General features: G+C 41.7%; 1 protein-coding gene across 2 annotated transcripts in view; it reads right to left on the bottom strand.

The window, feature by feature from the left end:
• Nucleotides 1–22,604, bottom strand: part of FNIP1 (folliculin interacting protein 1) — a 67,781-nt gene that overhangs the window by 22,127 nt on the left and 23,050 nt on the right. For both annotated transcript variants that reach the window (XM_010578828.1, XM_010578829.1), the window contains exons 2-6: nt 14,826–14,952; nt 5,864–6,007; nt 1,486–1,586; nt 1,162–1,236; nt 530–621 (exon numbers count right to left, since the gene is read on the bottom strand). In XM_010578828.1, the coding sequence (XP_010577130.1) occupies nt 530–621; nt 1,162–1,236; nt 1,486–1,586; nt 5,864–6,007; nt 14,826–14,952 (539 nt within the window). The remainder of the gene's footprint in view (nt 1–529; nt 622–1,161; nt 1,237–1,485; nt 1,587–5,863; nt 6,008–14,825; nt 14,953–22,604) is intronic.

Here is a 22,604-nt window from a genome sequence, read left to right as displayed (position 1 = left end):
TTTTTTCAAGACTGCTTAGATTCCATGGTCAGACGGAGAAAGAAAGAGGAGAAAGCAAAAAGATATTCTGTCTAATCTGATCAAAAACTCCAGCACAACTGTGCAAGGTTGACTTAGACTAGTACAAACCACATAGGCACATGCGCTCATGTGGCCAGAGTACAGAACAGAATGAAATTAATGAAAATAAAATGGGAACAGAGCCAGGCAGAATCAATCCTGCCTGATCCAAGATATGCTGCTTAGAAAGTTCTACTGACTGTTGTTTTCCAACATTTTCTGTATTTGAACTTAAGTATATCTAAATATTTCCATTATGTATTTTATATACACATAGGTATCAGTAATACATTGAACCACTGCTAATTCCTTGAACTGTCCGATTTATTCTCCTCCAAACCCCACCGACATGTAATGTTTTTAGCTTGCCTTTTTTTTAACATTAGATTTGACTTAGAAGACTTTCATATTCTACAATCTATGATTACTTAGTTAAAGATACCAGGAAATAAAATCTGTTTGTGATTACCTATATTCCCAAGAAGTCCATTCATAATTGTACTGTGGTCAGGCTTTAATGTATTGCTGTCTTGATTAATGAACTCAAGACTGTCCTGCAACCTATAACAAACAGAAAACATGCAACAAAAACAAGTGATTTGCATTTCAGTAGAATATAGTGTTACTTTATTATAGCCCGAATGGAATGGACAAGGTAAGAATGCAGGCTTCCACTAGAAAAAGCTTTCATAGCCTAAGCCACATTTTCAGGTGGGTCAATTAATACACAGAAAACTAAACATTGAACTCCTGGAACCCACATGTTTTTGTAACACCTTTTTCTTCATCTTGGAGTGAATTCCCCAACTCCAGTGTTCTGTTCTCATCTCTTCTCCTTTGCTGGTTGCAGGTACTTTTGTACTTTACAATATCAAGCTTCACCATATCAGCATTAAAGGAATGGTTCATTCATTCGCTTAAAGCAAACTGAGGTGAAGACAACCGCAAGGGAAAGGTGAGGACACTAGTGACAGGATGTAACAGATCAGGGAACAAGAAGTTATTTTTCTACAGAAAGAATCTGGAGGGTCCAAAAAAGGTCTTCTGTGTTCTTACATTCATCTGCTTATGTGCAATAGATATGATCTGTAATAGACTCACGTATTCAGGCTTCCGTAGATGCTACTTCCAGTGCGAGCTGTGAAAACCTTGCTGAGCATGAGCTGAGGAGGTGAGCTAGAGGACAAAAAGGAAGATGTCAGAAACACAGTGCCAAGACAGGCTTTACTTTCCATTTCACAACCCTCCAGATTTTATAGACCTAAACAGGACATAACAGCCTTTTGTGTAAAAAGTGACATCAGAGTTACTTTAAAGCAAACCCAGAAATTCTTTTTACTCTGCACTTGTGGCATTCAATTCATTACATATTAGCACTAAGGAGTAAGTCTTATGAAAAGACTAGCAGTAAAAAATTAATTTTACCGGATCTGGTGAATTTTCAATGTGGAGCCCTTGTAGCTCATCGCCACAGAGCCAAACATCATCTCTCCAAGCATGTTAGCATCTGAGGAGCACCGAGAACCCTGCAAAAAAAAAAACCCACCAACATTTGGTTTTAAGCATTTTAGAAGCACGCTTCTATTAAGGCAACATATAACTAAGGAAAATAGACTTTATTTAAAAGATAAACTTGCACAATATCTTGCTATAACACTGTCAAACACACTAAGTTGAACAGTTCAATAAAGATAATGCTGGCATAGAAAGTGATCTTCACATTGGCTGTGAGCTAAAGCACTAAAATCATCCAACAAACCTAACCCATCTACAGGGGGTGAGGGGAAGCAGATTCAAATGGTGCTGAGTCAGGAGACTAAAAACTTTTTACTGAATAAGAACCATTAAGCCTAAACCTTGTGTCTGCTTGAGAGTAAGAATCACAAGTTCACTGCAGATCTGATACAGACTGCATTGGAGCCAAGTTGGACCAGTGCTTTCTTGACAAAGACTGATTCATAACTTATCCATGGATGGTATTTTGTATCTGATGCATCTTTCCCTGGTGCTCCTGTGACAGTACCAGCAAAGAGCTGTAGCATCGTGATGCCAAGCTCAAGTTGTGCAATTCCTGCTTCTCGGTTGGTGAGAGCTTGCTGTAAGGCATACTGGCTAAATACAGAGGAGGGACGTCACTATGCCGCATCACAGGCTAGATCAAATACTGCAAACAGAAACCTAACATTAAAAAGTTACTCAAGGCAACCAACTGGAGACGACTGCTCAGCTGACAGTCATCTTATTTGTATACTTTCAATGACTGAGATTACTGTCCCTTTATCCAGGGTTGTTTCATCTCTAGGATGAGCAGAATATTAGTGCTGGCTCTCCATTTGTGCCTTGCCCTGAATAATTTAAAATATCATGATCACTCACTCACAGAGCTCAGGCAGTTCATAGGTGAGGTACTTCAGTACTGTGCAAGAGAGCAATACATTTCCTTTGAGGCGCGTGGCAATTCATAACATTTCCTTTGAGTAATCCTTCCAAAAGGTCCCTAAAACCAGTCACAGAAATAACCTTGTGTTTGGAAAACGCTAAGTGCCCTATCTCCATACCCCTCATCCAAGCTCTGAACAACCAGGATCCTCACCCGGATTCCTACACAGGCTTGGAATATATCTAAATATTTTGCCCAGCATCAGACAGTGAGCTCAGAGCACAACCAAGGACAAGGTGTCCACAGCACGGATTCCTACCAGCAGTAAGGAGTGATATGAAAATGACCACTCCATCTTTCTGCTCATGCTAGCCTGCAGAACAAGGGCAGGAACAAGGAAATGATAATCAGCCAGAAGGCAACACACTTATAACACTTCTCAATTTTTAGCTCTTCTCAAGCACTCTCAATTAAGATGATGGTACTTTAACAGACATACTATTAACCTCTGAATTCTGCTATCAGTGCAAGAAAGATAGGGGATGACTAAAAGTAGCAACCACAGTTATAAAAATGAGGATACAATTGCAAGGTTTGTTAGTATTCATACGGCAGGGCAAAATCTGATCATGAGCTGGGTCTCAGAGAAATTTTCATCTTTACCTCCCAGGATATCATACTGCCTAGGTGCACTGTAGGCAGTACTGGAAAAACTAGACTTTAAAATCAGTCAGTATGACCCAGCAGCTCCGAGGAAATATAAGCATAGATGTTAATGGCTCCAGGAAATGATAGGTCTGCCAGCATCACAAAATCTTGAAGTAAGAACACTGCAAATTACTACAGCCAAATGTTATGATTGTTATTTTTAAATCTGTTGCAGATCTCCAATTGAAGGACTCATTCTGAATAAATGTCAAGCCCTTGATGGTTGGTTTTGGTTTCAACTTTCTGCTGTTGTGAAAATCTTATTCTAAAGCTGAGGAAAAATACTTTAAGATAAAGTATTGATTTTCTTTGTCAAGCAACTGAATTAAAAAAGCAAGTGAAAATCAGCTGCTTTCAAATTTAATTATAGGGGTTTCCCTTTCCTCCGAAAGACAGAGACAAGCAATGCTGAAGGCAAAGAGCATGATAAGATGCACCCATGGCCTGTTTCAGTCTGGCATTTCATCTACACTTAATAATTTTACCATGCATAACAGAACATGCACGTATTTAATGCATTTAATATGCAAACACTGCTGCAGCTGAACTCTTTGGGCCTTTAATGCTGCAAAACAAAGGTCACTCAAGACCAAAGTAGAGTGCAATCAACTGAGGAAAGGGGTTAAATATTAAAAACCTGAAACAAAAGAAAGCCAAGGAGCATCTGGCAAAAAGGGCACAACCTCCGGCACTGACAGCTTGGACACAAACCAATTCCCTAGGTCATATTTATGAGCTCACATAAAAACTGATCATAAAATACCCACAAGTGTTTCTTATTGCACATTAGCATATTAGAGGTAGTAAAATTTGCATGATTTGGAAATTGCATTTCTGAATATATTTACAACATTTAATATTCCACTTACTGTACATATTGTCCTATCAATAACTAAGTACATACATAAATTAAAAACACAATACAGAAATAAATGTCAAATGTTGTGATGAACAAATCAGAAAGACTTTCAGTCCTGACTACACTGAGAAGCAGGTACCGAGGTAACACTAGTGTCATAATGCGCAAATAATTGCAGTCAAGCTTAGAACCATATTCAGCTTCATCTTAATGGATTCTAATCACATTTGTGAGGGATCTGGATACAACATAATTAAAAACATGGAAGCCTGGAACAAAACCCTGTATTTCACCTTGCGATTAAAGTTGCTCATATATAGTCAAAATGCATTTAAACAAGGAAACATAAAGAACTATTTTAAAAGTCCTATAGCATTGTATTATTTGGACTTCCACTTTATAGCTTAAAAAAAAAATAAAATAAACAAAAGAACGTATAAATACTGCAAATACATTAAGTAACTCCTGAGATTACCAGACACAGCAGTTAGGAAATGCCAGGCTGACTGATGTCTGGACAAGCTTACTCTGGCCCTTCTGCATACACGATACAAGATCTCACTCTGCAGTAAAGAACTCTTGTCTTTATGGCACTCTGCTTACTTGCTGGGGAAGCCTGGAAGGAGTACAGGGAATGCAGTAGATAGTTTACAACAAATACCCTGTAGAAGACCAACTTAAGGTCAAAGTTTCTCGCACACTTTCTGAGCCAGTCACATAGCCACACATCATTTCAGTTCAACTCAGTAAGATTTTGACTAAGTAATACACGTGAGGAAATGGGGACTTAAAAGGGAAAACTTTCCACAGCTTTAAACTACACGATCATGCCAACCACTAAAATTAATTTCCTTTAATAACGTTGACCATTGTTCACACAGAGCCTGCCCAGTAGGAGAGACAACTTCTGGATAGTGGGGAGGATCATTTTTCTTGGTCACACAATGCATGAAGGAGGTTATTTTGTGCTGGAAGGAAGCTGCTGACAGAAATGTCTCTTCCTTTCATAACCACAGCTAAATGCCCTTCCAGGAAGGGAGGAATGGAAAACAGATCTTCAGCCACCTTACTAAAGCTGTGGAAAAGAGCGTGATGAGAAAGAGAAAACAAGAATATGCAGCTCGCCAAATATAGCAAGAGTTAACGTGACAGTGGGAAAGTCAGCACTGGAAGGTTCTTCATTTATATCTACGGTAGATTAAGACATCAGTAGTACTGTACTTCAGAATAGGTTGTAGAGATAGCAGCTTCCCTCAAACACACAATTACTTCATTACAAAGAGTGGAAGGGCTTAGTTCTATTTTAGAGTGGCTTAATATAAAACACTTGTGATCCATGGAAGGAGAGATGACAGAAATATATCCGTGTCAGATGACTCCAGCTACTCTCGTGGCCAAAATCTCTTATGTAAAATGTAACTGAAGTGCACTGAATCCCTTGTTATAAAGCTGTTACACAGATTACCCCTATAGCTAGTGCATTTCTCTGTTATTTCCCTGGCATTTAGCAATAAAGTAAAATAAACTACCTCATCTATACCGAGATAAGATATTTGTGCCAAGTCTGATCATACCGAATGAGTGTTATCACCTAGGTCATAAGACAGAACAAATGCCCTGGAGAGATCGCTGCCATTCAAAGACACATCCTGAGAGAACCAGCTGGTTGGTTTTAGACTTGTTCAAAACCAAAGCTACAGGATTAAACGTTACTGAGTCAGAAACAAAGTCTGATTTTGACTGAAAACTGCTCTCCACCACTAGCCTCTAGTTTCAAGCATTTTAGAACATTCACTACCTCACCTGCCGTTAGTATTTGATGTGGGTTATGCAAAAAAAAAGGAAAACTGACTCACCTGGTATTTTGGGCATTGTTCTTTTGGATCAGAGAATGAGGAGGATGAATTGATTGAACTATCCAACGAAGAAGAGCTGTCTCCTCCGGGCTTCAGTTGGCAACATTTCCCAAAAACTCTCACCTGAGCATCACTGCAGAGTTTCTGAAATACAGACAACATATGTGAACACACTAAGACCCGTGACCTGAAATCACTGTTTAGCAGCATTGCACTTACCTGTTCAGGTAAGATATTTAACAGCTAAAAGGCTTATACCCCATGAAAACAGTTAATAGAATATTTATTAGTGTCTCTTGCAGCCTGGCTGTACAAAAGAAAGCTGAGCTGTTTTACTTCCAACTAGCCAGGAGTTAAGAGGCCACTCCAACCCCATTTTCCTCAGTAGCCATCCATCTCTGAAGCTTTACAAATGACTTTTTTAGACCCAGGATTAGGAGAAAGGATGGTACCAAAGCGTTTAAAGGAAGGATGGCAACAACAGGCTCCAGCTGTCTTCATCTTGCTGCTGGTGCCCACTGGGGCGGAGGTGACACAGCAGTGTGACGGGCACAGCCCTCCAGAGCGACAAAGCCGGCCAGATCATGATGTGGAGCAGTTCACGATGTACAGGAAAACACACTGATTAGGAATAATTGAGCAAGAACGCCACAGAATTCAAGAGAGATTCATGTTACGAGGATAAGTGGAGAGAAAAGATACTATTTTTATAGACCTATCCCTAGCTGTGTCCAAGTCCCCTGGTCTTTTTAAAGAGTGGCACAGAGGTGACACGTTCCTCTCGTTTTCAGTATGATGGAATTGTGAGGCGGAAAATGGACAAAGCTGAAAAACACAGCTAGTGTTACAGAGAAGCCAGAGAAGTTTCCCAAAATGATGGAGAAATGGTTCAAGGGGTGATTTCTGATAGAGATTCAGAGAGAAAGCATAGCAAAAACAGGAGTTAGGAGGGCTCAGATGGAGCTGGAACTGACATACAGAATGAGCAGGATCTGTGTCCACTCTATAGATGCAGTATTATCAACCACTGGCACGGGATATGCTCCACTATGGTTTTGTTCACTATTTAAAAACATTTGTGATTTCCCCTGCAAATCTCAGCATCCCAAGCAGAATCAGCATCCACATCAGTTAATGCCATTTACACTAAGATTAGGCAATCCTCTTCACCTGAAGACCTCAACATATTTTTCATATACTCATTATATCTCAACACGCCCACATAAGGTTGGCATTATTTACATTTGCTAGTGGGCAGCACTAGGAGACAGAAATAGTCTACACTGCTCAAAATTACATACTAACTCTGCCCTAAGACTTTCTTAATTAACATTTCCTATACAACCACCAAACCAGTAAGAGCAAGCTGGAAGCAAACCCTACTGGAAGCAAGGTTCAAGGGACAGATGGAAATCCAGAAGTGCTGTTATATGTCGCAGCTTCACCTCTGGACTCACAGGTCCACATTACAAGCTCCCCCTTCATTCAAAAACATAAGCATGTCTCAATCTTTAATAGCTATGAAAAAAAAGAAAAGGCATAAAGAAAACTGTGAAATACCCAAGGCACAGGGTGGTAACTCCATGACTGCTCAATAGTCAGCAACAACTGTACAAAAAGACAACTGCCCTTACTGCTGTGGAGGGATTTTGGTGAGGGACAAGATGGGAATCCCATCCCTCTGTCCTAGGCTATGCAGGTTACTACTTTTTTTTTTTTTGGCTAAATCTCACCCACCATTAGGGACAGGTGACTTTTATTTGGCCCTAACTACGGGTGAGATTTAGCAAAACAGCAGAAAATGTCAGGGATTATCGAGCTCCACGCAGCAGTCTGCACTGCTGCTCCCATTAGAGAGCTGCTGTCACAGAAAGCCTTAAGGAAAAATGTGCAGACAAATCAGTAATTCTGTGGCAGAGGGGAAGGAAGCACTCACTAGCCGCTGAGTCCTGTGCTTTACTGACATATACAGCCTCCCATAGTAGTATCTTCTAATTACAACATCGTGGTGAGTACGTTGAATTCATGCAATATGTAGATTTGCTAATGGCTAGGATCTGTGGCTTGAGCACAGTACACAATGGCTGGAACATGTGAATGATCATCATATGACTTCAGTAGGAACTCGTGAACTAGAATTGCATTTTATCTCTGACACAAACAACAATGTCCTAGGCTGGGCAAGCATCATGTGATAAAACCACATAAAATCCACAGGGTTACAGAAGCTTTTGCAGGCAAACCACATTTCAGCTTGCATTTTCCATCAGATGTTGAAAGTTCCTTCTAAAAAGTTACAATTATAACTAAACTTCCTTGAGACTGTAAAGCCAGTAAATGCATTTCTACAGGTGAAAAAATTTTCTGTGCATTAAAAAAATAGGCTACATTTGCAAATTACTTTTAAATTATTTCTTCTCATTATCACTGCATTTTTCTGCACAGCAGCTTTCCCCAGATCCATTGGGGAGTCTAGTATCTTGAAGTAATAGCTGCCTGATTTAAATAGCAAACCAGGAAAACGGTTGTTTGGTCTTTGCAGTGGAGTTTAATGAACCAAGACTCCTGCAAGGAGTCTGTAAAGGAGGTCAGGATCTTTCAGATACTTTTCAGAACCTCGTGAACAGTAAATCCCTCCTAAAATGCAGATCACTGACCAATTTTGGTGTTTGCTCTTTTACAAACTTAGCATGTGCTTAAGAATAACCTGTTGGACAATGAGATCAAGTACCTGCAATGCCCCCCTCCTCCTGCAGCTTCTGACTCCAAATGTCAATGAAATTTTAGATGCTACAAATCTCAAGATATTCTGCATCAAAGGAGTGGGATTACTTGCATTCCAATATAATATTCCAAAGATATTAAAGCCAGGTTTCCAAAAATAAAAAGGTAACCTAATTATTTGAGAACCGTACAAAGGAAAGTTTCAAAGTTGTGCATTTTCTTTCCAAATAGACATAGCTGCAACAAATCAGATCCCCAGGCAAAGTGCTGCTGGAGCCCTCCGAAATGCTCACTTTTGCTGGAGAGCAGAACATCTGCTGGAAGGATGCCGTGGGCAGCTGCCGCTCCTGGCTGCCACACTGCTCTCCCTGCTGTGGTCACACTCTTTGTTCTTTCTCTGCCAACTCGCTGCAGATACCGCCCAGCTCCAAAGACTTCCTGGCAGTCACAGTTCTTACATTAGAGGTCATCACTTGCTGAAAGTCTTGGAGACCGATCAGGTAGTACTGAAGATAACTTAGAGTAAAAGGTCTTTATAGTACGACAGGGTAAAAAGTAGTTTTCTTCTACAGTTCTGCTTCTGGAATCTCTTTTCTCCACCTCTGTCAGCAAAGACCTTTAACTCTTTGCCACAAGGTCTATAAATTCCTCAGTAAGTGGGAAGAACATGCCCAGGAAGAGGAATTTCTCCTGGGCAAGTTTTGGTTTGGGGATAATAAGAAAGTTGAAAGGAGCCTGGTGCATTGAACCAAATCCAGACTGTGTGCATGTGCATTAGGGCTGTGAGTGACAGAAGGAAAGAGAAATGTCATCATATGCTTTACTCTTTTCTACCTCTCTGCAACAGCAGGTGCTCAAATACCACTGTGGTGGTAGTGATAGAGAAGTCTGTATTTCCAAGCAAAGCTGCCACTCTTCAAGAGCTCTGTACCTCATTTCTAGAACATTCCAGCAAAGCTGAAAAATTATTCCAAAATAGGTAAATTAACACTTTTGCTTTATTAAGACGCGTTCGTCTGAATGTGTGATTAAATGTATGCATCCACCTAGGACACGAGAGTAACCCGAATAGGCATTCATTCCTTCCCTTCAAGTGCTGCTGTAAAAATCCAGGTATCTTTCTTAAAATGCTGCTGTCGAGTGCTACATTCTCCCTTTATTTCCAGAGTTGTCAAGTTCCTCTATTACTCAGAGGTCAGTGAAGGAAGTAAAGACAGCCCTATGCTCCCCCACGCCACTAGTAATTCTTCCATTTCTGTTTAGAGAGACTAAGCAGAGCTAAGAAGGTGGGACTGGGTCTCTGTGCTTACAGCTTTGTCTGTCTGCTCAGCCTGGCTTACTGGAACCCTGTCCACTGAGAGCCAGATAGAGACCAGAGTCTCCATTTCACACAACTCACCTAAAAGCAAAAGGCTCACTATCCAATTACTAATCCCTCAATGCAATTTGCTGTTCAACATTTATCCAGTGCTGAAGTATATTAGAACACATGGCTAATCCTGGCTTGTTTAAAACAGCATGCCATTTTTCTACTTTGGGATAAATATGACATTTGGAGTGAAAGAAATTGCCGCAGTAGGAGATCAAATATCATATGACCTTTCAGTTAAATTATCCCAAAGATAATGACAACTAGGTTACATGGCAAAAGTGAACTTTTCGCTCCCCAAATCCACCTCTAGATCTCAAATTCTGTACCTTGGACCACTCTTTCTCTTTCATTCCTTCAAAAAAACAAACCAAACCCTGCTTCTGAAAATCCTCTTCTGCCTCCAGGTCCTGGGAACAAGCCACTACCCTTCTCAGATTCCTTGTCTTCCCCCCTTCCCAGCCAAACCATCCAAACTCCAGATGCCTGCTCAGCACAGCACACAGCTTGGCTCTTGCTTCTTTTTGCCCTACTCTTCCTCATGGTCCCCTGACACCATTTTTCCTCCCTGGACTCCACACCTTCCTCTAGGCTGATCTTCAGACTCAGGAAATCTTTTCGCTTCTTACATGTCCATCAGTACCTCTCTTCAGGCAAATCCCGAATGGTAACAACTGGCTTGTCATAAGCCACCAGTGGACAACATAAAAAGGAAAACGAGTGGTTAAATGAGACAGCTAACCCCCGTCCCTGAACTCATTCAGCCTGCTCCAAGGAAAGCCCTGACGCGAGGGTCCCCATCCCACCTTCTTCTTTGGTTTACTCCCCACTTCTCCCTCGTGGCACCATTTCTGCGGCACCCTTCTCCCAGTCAACCGCCGGCCCTCGGAGGCAAACTCCTCATACTTCAGCTGGCCTTCGCACGCCGACGTGTACGGCGACATCGCTCACGTGCCGCACAACAGCAGCGGCGCAGTAAAACGCAACGCAGCCTTCGCGCGAGGTTAGCGCGAACGCGGCGTCAAGGTTGAGAAGCCAAGCATGCAGGGGCTCAGGAAAGGCAGAGCCAAGGCTGAGAGCTCAGCACCGGCTGGGCCACCTGGCCTCTGCACCTTAAAAAAGGAAAAGGAGCTGCTTGTCATGCTTGATTTGAAATTCAAACCGGGCCCGCTATCGCAGCTCTTGGAGGAGCATACCTGCGTTCACACGCGGCTCCTGGCTTGGAAACTCGGTACGACCCGACGGGGTGGACGGACGCACGGACGCACAGCCACGAGGCACCACGCAGCGAGGAGAGCGGGGCCGGTGGCACGGTGGAAAGCAGGAAAGTGTTAGAGGAAAAGGAGCAGACGAGGACAGAAACGCGTCTGCTAGTAGAGATCAGCCATAGGTCGTAACACTATCACCTGCAAATCAAGTAGTACAGTCTCATTAGAAATGAGACACGTATTAGTATGAGGAACAAACTCCGAAGTAACTCCCTACAGAAGACAGTGGATCAAACCCACGAGCTTGCACGTAGAAGTACTTCGATACCCCAAAATCCGAGGGATGTGGATGTTTGGGTGTGGACCAAGGCTGTTCAGAAAAGGCATCAGTCATGTCTACTTCTCGTATCACCTGCTGCCCTCGTATACCCAACGTGCAAATGCCTGTTCTGATACATTTGCTCATGACCTAGTGTCACAGGGCTGGAAAGGGCAACCACTCTCTTCTGGGATATCCTGGCAGAACTCTCGACAGAGGAATTACCCAATTTTCTGATGCTCGCGAGGCAGCAGCCTTTCGGCTCTGCTCCCCTGGAAAGCCAGGGAAGAACCTCTCCTGCTTAGCACCAAAAAAGGCATAGGACTCACAAAGGGGATCTCTCTGCCTCCCCCCCATGCCAAGTGCCCACAGCTGCCGAAGGCGGATCTCTGCCTGGCCTTGGTGGAAACGCCTGGCACAGCCTTCGGCCAACATTCCCGGTGCAGCGGCCGCCAGCCCTCCGAGTCACCAGACTGCTTCTCGGCTTTGCTTGCCAAGTTTAACTCTAGCAAAGACCCGGGGAAAACATTACTTCTCCTGCGCAATTAAAATATTTTAACGGCCATACTGCAAACTCTCAGCTGCCTTCTGTCTGTCTCTGTGCTATACCCTCCCAAAATTCTTGTTTACCTAATATTTAGCTTTATAGAAGACGTGAGGAGGCTGATTTAATATCCAATGAAAACACAGTATCCTTATTTGTGTTATAGTCACATTTCCCTCACGGATAATATGAACCTAGTAATGCTTTAATAATTAGAGCCCAGCTTGGTCTGAGCACAAACACTGCAGTTTTCACTCATCAAGAAGTTTGAGCCTACTGTTTTATTTCTTGAAACATCTGTGTCTGGAAAAGTTTGCTCTGATGCTCCTTAAATTTTACAACCATACCTTCCCTTATAGAATTCAAATGACTGAGCCGTGTTCAACCTTGGTCCACCGCACTCAACTCTTGACATATGTAGAGATTAGATACATAAAATAGAGCAAAGTAAATCTCACCTTGCTGCAGGCATACAACTCTTAAATTCTAATTGCTTTCACATCTCATAAGCAACAGAAAATGGGAACTGAAGAGCACAGCAACATAGAGCAAACTGAAACCCTCTCGGCTCTCCGCATTAGACTGATTAGACTTCAACCAGAACAGTCTGGCCACTGCTAGGCACTCTTGCAAATCTCCCCCCTAGTGTTATTTGTAAATCCAGAGGTATAAATCACGTTAGGAAATGGGGGGCTGGGGGAAAGAGAGATGCAGAAAGCGTTGGCTTTTGTGGGGTAGTGAACAGATACCCTTTCAGAAGGGAGAGTGCCCAGCCCACACACACGTCTTGCTGCAAAAGGGCAAGAGTGCCTTGGAATGTGCTTAGAGCCAAGATCTGGCTTTGTATAGGCAGGGTGTGTCTTTGTTAATGAAAATCATGATAAAGAGCGAGAAAAATAAACAATGCAATTCCTTGAAAATGGGCAGTATGTACTGCTAACTGTACAAGCCTGTACTAAGCTTGCAGCAAGCCAAGCCGAGGACTCTTCTGCACGTTTTTACCTGCATAATGTTTCTGCTATTGCAAAGTTCTGTTTTACGAGGAAAGTTTTGCCTGACATGACATTATCTGAGTGCTGCAGAAGGCAGATGTCACAGCAAGCAAATGTTTCAATATATTCTCTTTCAAAGTCTCCTAATACCACAAAAAAGAAGAAATGTATCAAGTTACTAGAGATGAGTACTGGGCATTTCAAACACCCTGGGAAAAGTCTTCCTCCACCAGTCTCACGTACTCATTTCACAGAGATGGTGAATACCGCTATTTCCCTCCCCCTTCCCCTCTTAGCAAAGAAAAATAAAGGAGAGATTAATATGCAACCATATTAGCTCCATTATCAGCTGTTTATTCTGTTGCTGTTGAGCTGCCAGAGTCAACAATCTTTCTGAAATAAACCAAAACAGTGAAGTTTGCAAGTTCACTGTGCAAGTACAGATCTATCTTAAAGAAGGTTTAGGCTTTCAAGAAATCAACTGAAATATGGTAAGAGGATTTATACTGTACAACATCTTTTTTTATTAATGAAGTAATACTTTATAATTAATGAAGTAATAGTAATGAGCATAGGCAGCAATTCGTACCAATAAACCACTTCTGAGATCTCGTCTTTAAAAACCTGTTTTCCTGGCAAGAACACCTAGAAGAACAGGAACTTATAAATTATAAAGCCATTCTAACAAGCTAAAATTAAAAAGAAAGATGCATTTTGTTCAACATTTGTGAAACTTGCTTTACTTCACAAATTCTCAAAAAGAACTAGGAAATTGGGATCTTGATTCGTGGCTATACAAGCACTAGAGTAAGCGATGGAGAAGCCTGGAAATTAGTGCCTGATGAGAAACAAACAGACTTCCAGAGGTTAGGATATGCGGACATAGGAAGCACTCAGGACCAGGATGAGAAGCATCAGGCTGGCAACATTCAGCAATAGGCCAGAAGAGTTTACAAGCTGGATGAAGAATCTTCTGGCTGTACTCCAATACCCAACATGAAAACCAGGGCTTGAGGGTAATATGTTATTTTGTGTACTCCTGCTTACAGAACTTAGTAGGTCCTACGGGTAAAAGCAGCTGGGATCACGAATTTCAGCTCACACAGTGCTTTCTGCTCACAGACCTTAAAATGGTTTGCAAACGTTTTTAGAGGTGGTGAAAAGGAAGTTCAAAGCAGCGAATATAAGCTGTCCAACCTCACACAACCACTTAGAATAGCACTGTGGCTAGAAATTAATCTTCTGGCCAGAGCCCTTAGAAGTAAGTATCCTCATCTGACTGCATCCATTACAGTTTCAATTAATAGATTACCATGCAGACCATGCCAAAAGGAAAAACAGAGGAAAACTTTTCAAGTAACTTTGTGTGAAAAAACTGTCAGCAAAGCATAGAAACGATTGGCAAAAGCTAACCAAACAGGACACAGGAGGACACAGGACTGGGAGGACCTTCCGATTAAGAATGCACACCCCACCATGGCATAAAAGCACATCCATAAATATCAGTTTATGCCCTGCCTCAGGCCCCCAGCATTGCCTGCTGCAGCACCAGGAAGGAATCCTTCTCTCTGAACGAGCAGAAAGTAGACGAGCCCAGGAATAAAGAGATCACTACAGTATTTAAAGCTGTTAAGAGTGAAATCACTGAAGCATGAATAATTTGCAACTTAACAGGCATTTAAATATAGCCCTGCATATAACCGACGTTTAAATGTTAATGTGAATAAAACAGAACATTTGTGATTTATCAATCTTGCCATTTAAAAAAATATAGACTATAACCATTCAAATTAGTAAAATACTCACCGACACCGAAACATCCTCTATTTTTCTTTTAGCACTGGAGTCAAATAAGACATTCCGTCCTCTTCTTTCGCAGTCCTGATACACAATCAGTCGGATCTGACTTGGGTCAAATTCCGGCAAAGGCCAGCTTTAATTAAAAGATAAAAGAGCAGAAGGATCAATTACCACAACTCTTTATTACACTGTCCTTTCTATGTTTTCTGTATATACAACTATATTAAAACATAAAGTCGAGCAAATGCAATGACATTTCATCAGACCCTTTGATCCTGTAGCCAGAACTATGCTTTTTGTTTTTTTTTTCCCCTACACTTGCCAAATTACACTGGCATAAACGGCACCAATCCACTACAGCCATATGCAATGATGTGCGCAGCATTACCAGCTCTTGTGCTCTGTCTTGTGATATTTAATGTTTTCTTCAAGTTCCAGCTTTTTGTAATCAAGGTCATAGAAGAACTCAGCTTTTATGTTTAGAGACCCACCCCCCCCCCCCCCCCAAAAAGAGTCCCTCATCATTGCAAGCGCTAGCTTGAAAGCATTCACGATTCAAAAGCAAAAAGAAAAAAGGTATATATTCACACTGGCCTCTCCCTTAAGTAATGAATTTCTGCATTTGCAGTCATGGGTTTTCAGCCTCATGGTTTGGCAAAGCACTGAACTCCCCAGCTGAAAAAATGCAAAGTACCTTTCCTACCCTTCTTCAGGTTTCACAAACACTGTAGTAACATATGTGCATAGAACTAACTGCAGTATTACAAACGACAGCATTCATACTAATATATATGCTTTGATGCTGGGAAAAAGAGAGCCATGTGTAGCTTGGTCCTGACTATATACTCAGGTCCTCACTACATTCAGACTTGGAAATCATCTCCACTTATGCCACTGTGATTCAAGGCCATGCTGCTGCATGGGTCAGCAAAACACACACAGCAGTTCTAACACACCTACTCCCAAACTATTTTTGCAGTCAATAACAAGGAAAGGAGCATTCTTGAGCCTCTGCCTTCCCGAGTGTCACTGACTTCAGAGGAGCTCTGCAAAGGGAGAACTTGGAGGGCTCAGGCTTGAATACCATTGCCTTTAAGGGTGCTTTGTAGCCATAATCTTAAATTCCCATTTTAAAAAGCCAGCCATGACTTTAAAACCCAGCAAGCATTGTTGCCCATGGACTTGGGAATCCATTTTCACCGATACCTTCTCAGTTCTTGGGAGACAGGAAACAAGACGCCTCCCCTATCCATGAAACCAACAGCAATCATCTTCCAGCTGGTTACAAGCCATTTCCTTAATCAAGTGAAATTCTATCTTCCTTATCCTTGCCTTTTAGGCAAGCAGCATTAGCATGAAACCCCAAGAAGTGAGAAACGAGGCCCTGGAACTTTCCAGCCATTAATGAAGGATACAGGCTCCCAGTTTACAAGGAGCTGTACATTTATTTCAGCAAAGAGACGCCCATAAGTGATAATACGGACTGAAGTAAACCTGGCATGCTAGACTCCAAGACTATGGTAAATTTTCCTCTCCTCTGTCCCCCTAATTCACCAACCAAAAGGTTTCCTTCTCTGTGCCCATGCTTTATGTGATCAGTATGCTAAGGACATTTGTAACCCAACAACTTCTATAATAGGTCACAGCAGAGAATCAATTTGATCACCAAAGCCATGGTTGCCTATCAGAAGTTTTTAAGACTGTCCAATATAGATTCACAGGCTTTACAACTAGTGTAGTTCCAGTGAGGTAAAACTAAGCACCAAGACATACAGTTACTTGGTCTCTTGAGAGAGGAAATCCATTTCCTGATCTGCTCAGCCCCACCATTTAGCAACAGGAGAGAAAAACAGAAGCTGCAGAGAAGATAGTGTGCAACAAATGTCAAAAGCAACTTATTACAAAAAAAGCTTGAGCAACTTGAAACTGAAATAACTTGATGTCTAGATTCGGGGGCAAAGCCACGCACCCTCTCTCTTTGGGCACCTAAAGCCAAGCATCGTCCACAGAGGGACATGCCCACATGAAGAACAGACTGCAAACTGGGCCAATTCTGTACCGAAAACCAAGCACAGTGACAAACTCAGTGCAGAGCATACATTTACCGGGGGCTCTGCTAATGAGCCCCACCTGGCATTTCAGAAAATGTAAGAAAACAAAATCCATATTGTTTGATGCATATTTGGAGTGTTATCAACTGAGAGGCTCAAAGGCACTAGAGCTGGGGACAGTTACTTGTAAGAACCTGACTTCAGCTGGAGGTGAGGAGGCAAGTGAGACCGCTGGATAAACTGGCTTCCTGAAGGAACCATCTTTTTATATTTAAGTGAAATCGATGGAAGTCTGGAAGCTCATTTTATAGGCCACTGTGGTTCCTATAAAGAAACAGTGTGTGACAACAACAACGAATTGTTTGCCAAAAAGGTGCTATCGCTTGCTCCACCCTTGCAGTGCATTTGAATTTCCTTCACACTCAGACAAAAGCATGTCTTCCATTACCTAGTACTTTTGATATTTGACTTTGAAATTACTGGCAAAGAAGGGCAGTAGCTGTTCCAGATCTTAGCAAAGTCTGCTTATAAAAAGCTCCAAGAGCAGATTACACACTAAGAGGAGAGAAAGCTAAATATAAAACTCTTGCTGTATTCGGAAACATATTTGATCAAGGTAACAAGAGCTTGTTTACTTCTCAGCTTCTTCACATGACATTTTAACTTTCTCTAGACAAGCATTTAGTAGATATTATCCATCATAATTTGTGATAATTCCAAATAAGCGTTATCTCTGTTATGTAATAGAGTCCTTAAGCACATTTCAGCCTTGCAAAAATATTCCCTGGCAATAGCGGGCCACTTCCCAAACCAGAAGAAACTTTAAGAGTGCTGGGGGAAAGTTCATTTAGACAGACAGTAAACAGAGGCAGGCTGGCACCTCCGACTCGGCCCCACCACCTCCCAGTGAGGAGGAAGCTGGACACAGAGTAGCTTTGCTTTTGTTGTTAGAGCTTTAAAATACCGTTAAGCTTGATATCTGGATAGATTATCCCCAGAAACACACAAATTCCTGCATGCAATACGGAGGGCATGTTCTCAAAACAAATATAACAGGGCAATACTCCAGCGCTGTTCTTCAGGCGGATGAAAACTGACCTAGATCTTCTGAATATAATTAGTTCTGTTTATAAATGGAAACCAACTTTGACATTTAACTGATGTTTTCTTGAGATTCTTATAGGAAAACCAGGAGACGTAGAATCAAATGTTCTAGCACTGTTAATGAAAGGTGAGTCTCCATCTCCCACACTGTTCTGGAAATGACGGTTCTCTTAATGAGGACTTTCTGCTGTGTGACCTATCTATCACTCTTTGATCTTTCCTTGAAACTGATTATATTTAAAGAAAAGAACAAACACAAAAACCACCAGCAAGAAAACCCCAACAATCTTTTCACCAGTGGAAGTGTTTGTGACTTTGCCTTACAGTTAGTGCTGTGAGGTCACACGTCAAGCAAGAGAAGAAACAGTGATAAATTATTTCTGAGCAGGACACCAGTCCTATGGAGATCTCCACTACACAAACAGTGATTCCTCTAGAATGAGACGTTCAGAAATACCTATATGCATAGAATGGGGTAGAAATCCGTTGATGTATAAATGCTGCGTGGGATATTTCAGAAACAAATCATGTAAAACCAGATCTCACACAATCACAGACTGGTTGAGGCTGGAAGGGACCTCTGGGGGTCATCTGGTCCAACCCCCCTGTGCAGATGCTAATGCAAGTACAAAGCACAAAAGGAAAGGAATTATTCGGGACAGAAAGGCAAACTTCCACATGAATAAAGATTAAATTATTAGAAACTAATAATAATGAAATCAAGGCCTGAAAAATGATATTTTAATGCATGTTCATACCTAAGCCCTACTATGGTTCAGCTTTTCTCCTCTTTCATCCGTTTTGTTTTCCTGCCTTTTTTTTACCTTCAACCACTAGGAATATTATTTATAGTTTACATTTACAGATCCATTACATGCTTCCTGACACCTGTACTGCAAGTTGCATGGCAATCCAGAAGTCAAAATGCTCTCCAAGGGTGGATTTTCTCATGTATCTAATTCCTGGAGTTTATTGCTACCATAGGCGTTTCTCAGCAAGAGGCAGCTGAATGGCTTTAAATTGGTATTATTATACTCTGTGCAAGTCTTAATAGATAAAATGACAGACGCAGAAATCCTTCATTACCACTCTACCAATTAAAATACAAGATTTTCCCCTGTAATTGAAAGCAAGTACATTCCTTCCTCCTTGTTTCCACTACAACACGAACAGCACTTCTTCATTACATTAAAGGTTTAGCTTAATACTATTTTTCCTCCTGCTTGAGACTTTACTTTTAGAACTATTTCATATTAACACAGCTTAGATAGTATCCAATTACTTTTTAATAATTAGCATAGATATTTTAGAAGTCTTAAAGAGAAGCAATTGAAGCAAACCGATCAAGATATTAAGCAGGTAGGAATTGTAGAAGAGTTTGCTAAAAAGTAAAGTTGCTCAAAACCAGAATATGACTAATCATTGAAAAAGTAAATTGAAACTATCAGTCAAACTATTGTTTTCCTACATCATGTTACCCATAGTTATAAAAACTGCCTGGTGATGAATCACTTGGAACTATTTTTAAATGCATCTACGCAAATGATATTTATAGTTTATGCTAGCTTATCTGTCCTGCGTGTTTTTCATGTTAGCACCTTTTTAAAAGGCTGACAGGAACAGCCAGGGCAGAGCAGACGGCAGGTCCACCTTGCCCCACGCCCTCCTCGCAGGGCTCCGCGTGGAAGGAAACGTCTTCCTTTACTCCTATTAGACGAGCATCAGAACAGAGGCATAAGGATCCCCAGGGCTTATCTCCAGCTCCTGCAGATGATACTCTTCATGTATTATCGTTGTTACAGTAGTGCTTAGACCCAGCCAACTTCTACGGGAGTGCTGCACAGAGGCTGTCCCCGTCTTGAAGAGCTTACGCTGCAAATACGAGACCGTTCCACTGGGTGCATTGGGATATTTCAGATGCAGATTATCTCCATGTTCCAGAGAGATGTACGTTCACATCGAAGCATGCTCACCTGTACATGCACAGCCCAGTAGTATTTAGGATCCTGCAGTTGCTTTGTCATAGGGAAGGGTGATCAGAAGCAGAAGGAAAATGGTGCTGGCCTAGTCCAACCATCATATCGTACACCTCTCACCCCTGACTGAGGTGCCTTTTCCAACAAGGGATTCCCTTCTCCCACCCAAATTGCTCTACACATTTCTATTATCTGTTACTGGATTTTTTTTTCATTTGGCTTTGAGAAGATACAACAAAAGTTGAATATATAGGACACATGGGGAGGGTATTGAACGTATTTTAATACCTTCTTACTGCAATTCACTAATTCATTTATTATTTGACCATTATTGTACAAAGACAGCTGTGTAGACCTTTCTGAAAGAGCACAACTAATTTGGAAGCAATGAAAACAGCAATGTACGGCATGTTAACGATGCTTCCAGCTTTGGAAGACCATCCATTAGCTTTTTTTAAAGAGGCATGGGCAGGTTATTTATTTTTTTAATAATAACACCTGAAATGCAAAAGAACTTTATCAGGATTCACATGATAAGGATGATCCAGACCGCACTGCCAATTTGTAAAGTTGGCATTTTCAGCGAGAGATTCCATCTCAATGCTGGTGACATAACACCACCGTAAGTCTGTGAGGAGGAAGAAGATCCCTAAACTAGAGAAACCACGGGGCCTATACTTAGAAAAAATTTTGCAAGATAATTGTCTTTACAAGAGTTGAGGTCACTTCAGGGTTGTGTGACTGTTGTGGTGAACGCCTGCTGATTCTGCAGAGAAAATCGGCATTTGTGACTTGACCAAGGCCACGGAGGGAGCCCGTGACCATCGATTGCGAAGGAGTTTACCCAGCGCTCTGGGCGACGCTGCCCTTTATCACTCTGACCTCAGCCGGGATTTCCCAAATGTCGACGGACCTGTACTCTGGGTAGCTTGGAAAAACTGACAGACAGTGGATCATTTCAGGGACAACCACCCATGATGGGTGACTGCTTGCAGCGGTTACATTTTTCAGGTTTGTCACAAGGAAATAATGTTTCTTTAAAAAAAAAAAAAGAAATCCAAGCCACCACCTTTTCATTTCTCGAAGGAGGGTGACACGTCCACAGGCACTGCAGCATCACAGAGGTCAGCTCTATGCTGTATCTATAAATCTGTCTTGCTCATTTACCAGCTTAGCAATCCTCACCTTGAATAGCTGCACTACTTGTGCTCCAGGAAAGTTCTGCTGCTTATACTAAGCACATATTGTACACTAGGAACATATTCAGGCAGCCAGATATTTCACACTCAGTATAATAAACTTGGACCTAAACTTCAATTGGCTTCCAAGGTCCTTGGCTCTGTCCAATTCTTTAACTGTGTATGAAGCTGACTTTGTTTTCCTTTTTTTCCTCCTTCTACCAAGTCACTTGGCTCTCATTAAGATACCTAATTTATACTCTAAAGTCCAATACATGAGCCAGCTGCCTCTTCATGAGCAAAAAGATGTAATACATATAGGTTAGGTACAGTCCAGTCAACACATTAATCATAGTCTGGAGGGTGATATTGAAAATAAGTAAGCTGGAAGGTTTCGTTAAAGACATATAGCATGTTGAGTAACTTTGCAATTTACACAGCTTCTGAATCTACAATTAGTAATTTCACAGAATATTTTGGGTACTACTTCACGTATGTCATTTCAAAAAATACCTGTTCAGCTTTAAGCTGATTTAAGCACATATATGCATGCAAACATATGCATACACACGTGCAGACACACAAGCTCTGTGCTCTTTTGAAATACCTGTTTTAATTAGAAAAAAAAAAAAAATCACACACAAGCAAGACACAGCTCCTTTCAGTTAAATTCACTAGCATTGAACACAATGTTTTACATTATTCACGTAGACTGTGCTTCCCTTTGCAAAATTACAACAGATAGAACCAATTCAGGGAAAAAAAAAACCATTCATGCCATTTAGCATATAAATATAAGAAGAACCATAAAAAAAATTAAATCTCTAAAAGCTTCACAGCTCTGGGAAAGAAGTACTTTCATCGCAGTGAAAATATTAAGCTTTCAAATAATTAAAACAATCTCAAGAACTGTGCAGTGACCGTACCTGGGAAGCATCTTTGTCCCCCGAGCAGTTCCACTTTTCAAAATCCCTGTAAACTCCTGTTGTGCCCAGCTGCCAACTCAGGTTAATAATAGCAATGAGCCATATTCATCCAAAACCACAAGACTGTCAGGTGACATATCAAGAGGTCTGAATTTAACTCAAACAAAAGACTCTCCATGCTGCAACGCAAAAGGCTTAATCCTAGCAACAGGATCACAAAAACCACCTTAAAGCAAGCAGTTCGCTGAAGCGCAATACAGGCGTTTGCACCGGGCTGCGTTTGCGCTGCCCTGGAGTTTCGTAACCCAAATCCTGCCCCTGCATTCTGTTGCACAGCCCGGGATTTCTGCTCGAGTAAATACCGCCCGTCTTCCCCCGCTCCTTTGTCTCTTCCAGTTTATCGCCGCAGAGGAGATGGCTCTAATTCATCAGAAAGCTAAGCGCTGCTTCGGCGGCCGCCGGAGCGGAACCGCAAGGCCCACCTATCCTCCTCCTCCTCCTCGTCCTCTAGCGAACGCGGCCGGAGTCGAGTCTCACGACCCGAGTCCCA

The sequence above is a fragment of the Haliaeetus leucocephalus genome, unplaced genomic scaffold (genome assembly GCF_000737465.1).
Source record: "Haliaeetus leucocephalus isolate CR32 unplaced genomic scaffold, Haliaeetus_leucocephalus-4.0 Scaffold656, whole genome shotgun sequence".
Taxonomy (NCBI): domain Eukaryota; kingdom Metazoa; phylum Chordata; class Aves; order Accipitriformes; family Accipitridae; genus Haliaeetus; species Haliaeetus leucocephalus.
The sequence above is the reverse complement of the archived record's forward strand: the minus strand, read 5'-3'. Positions and strand labels throughout refer to the sequence as shown.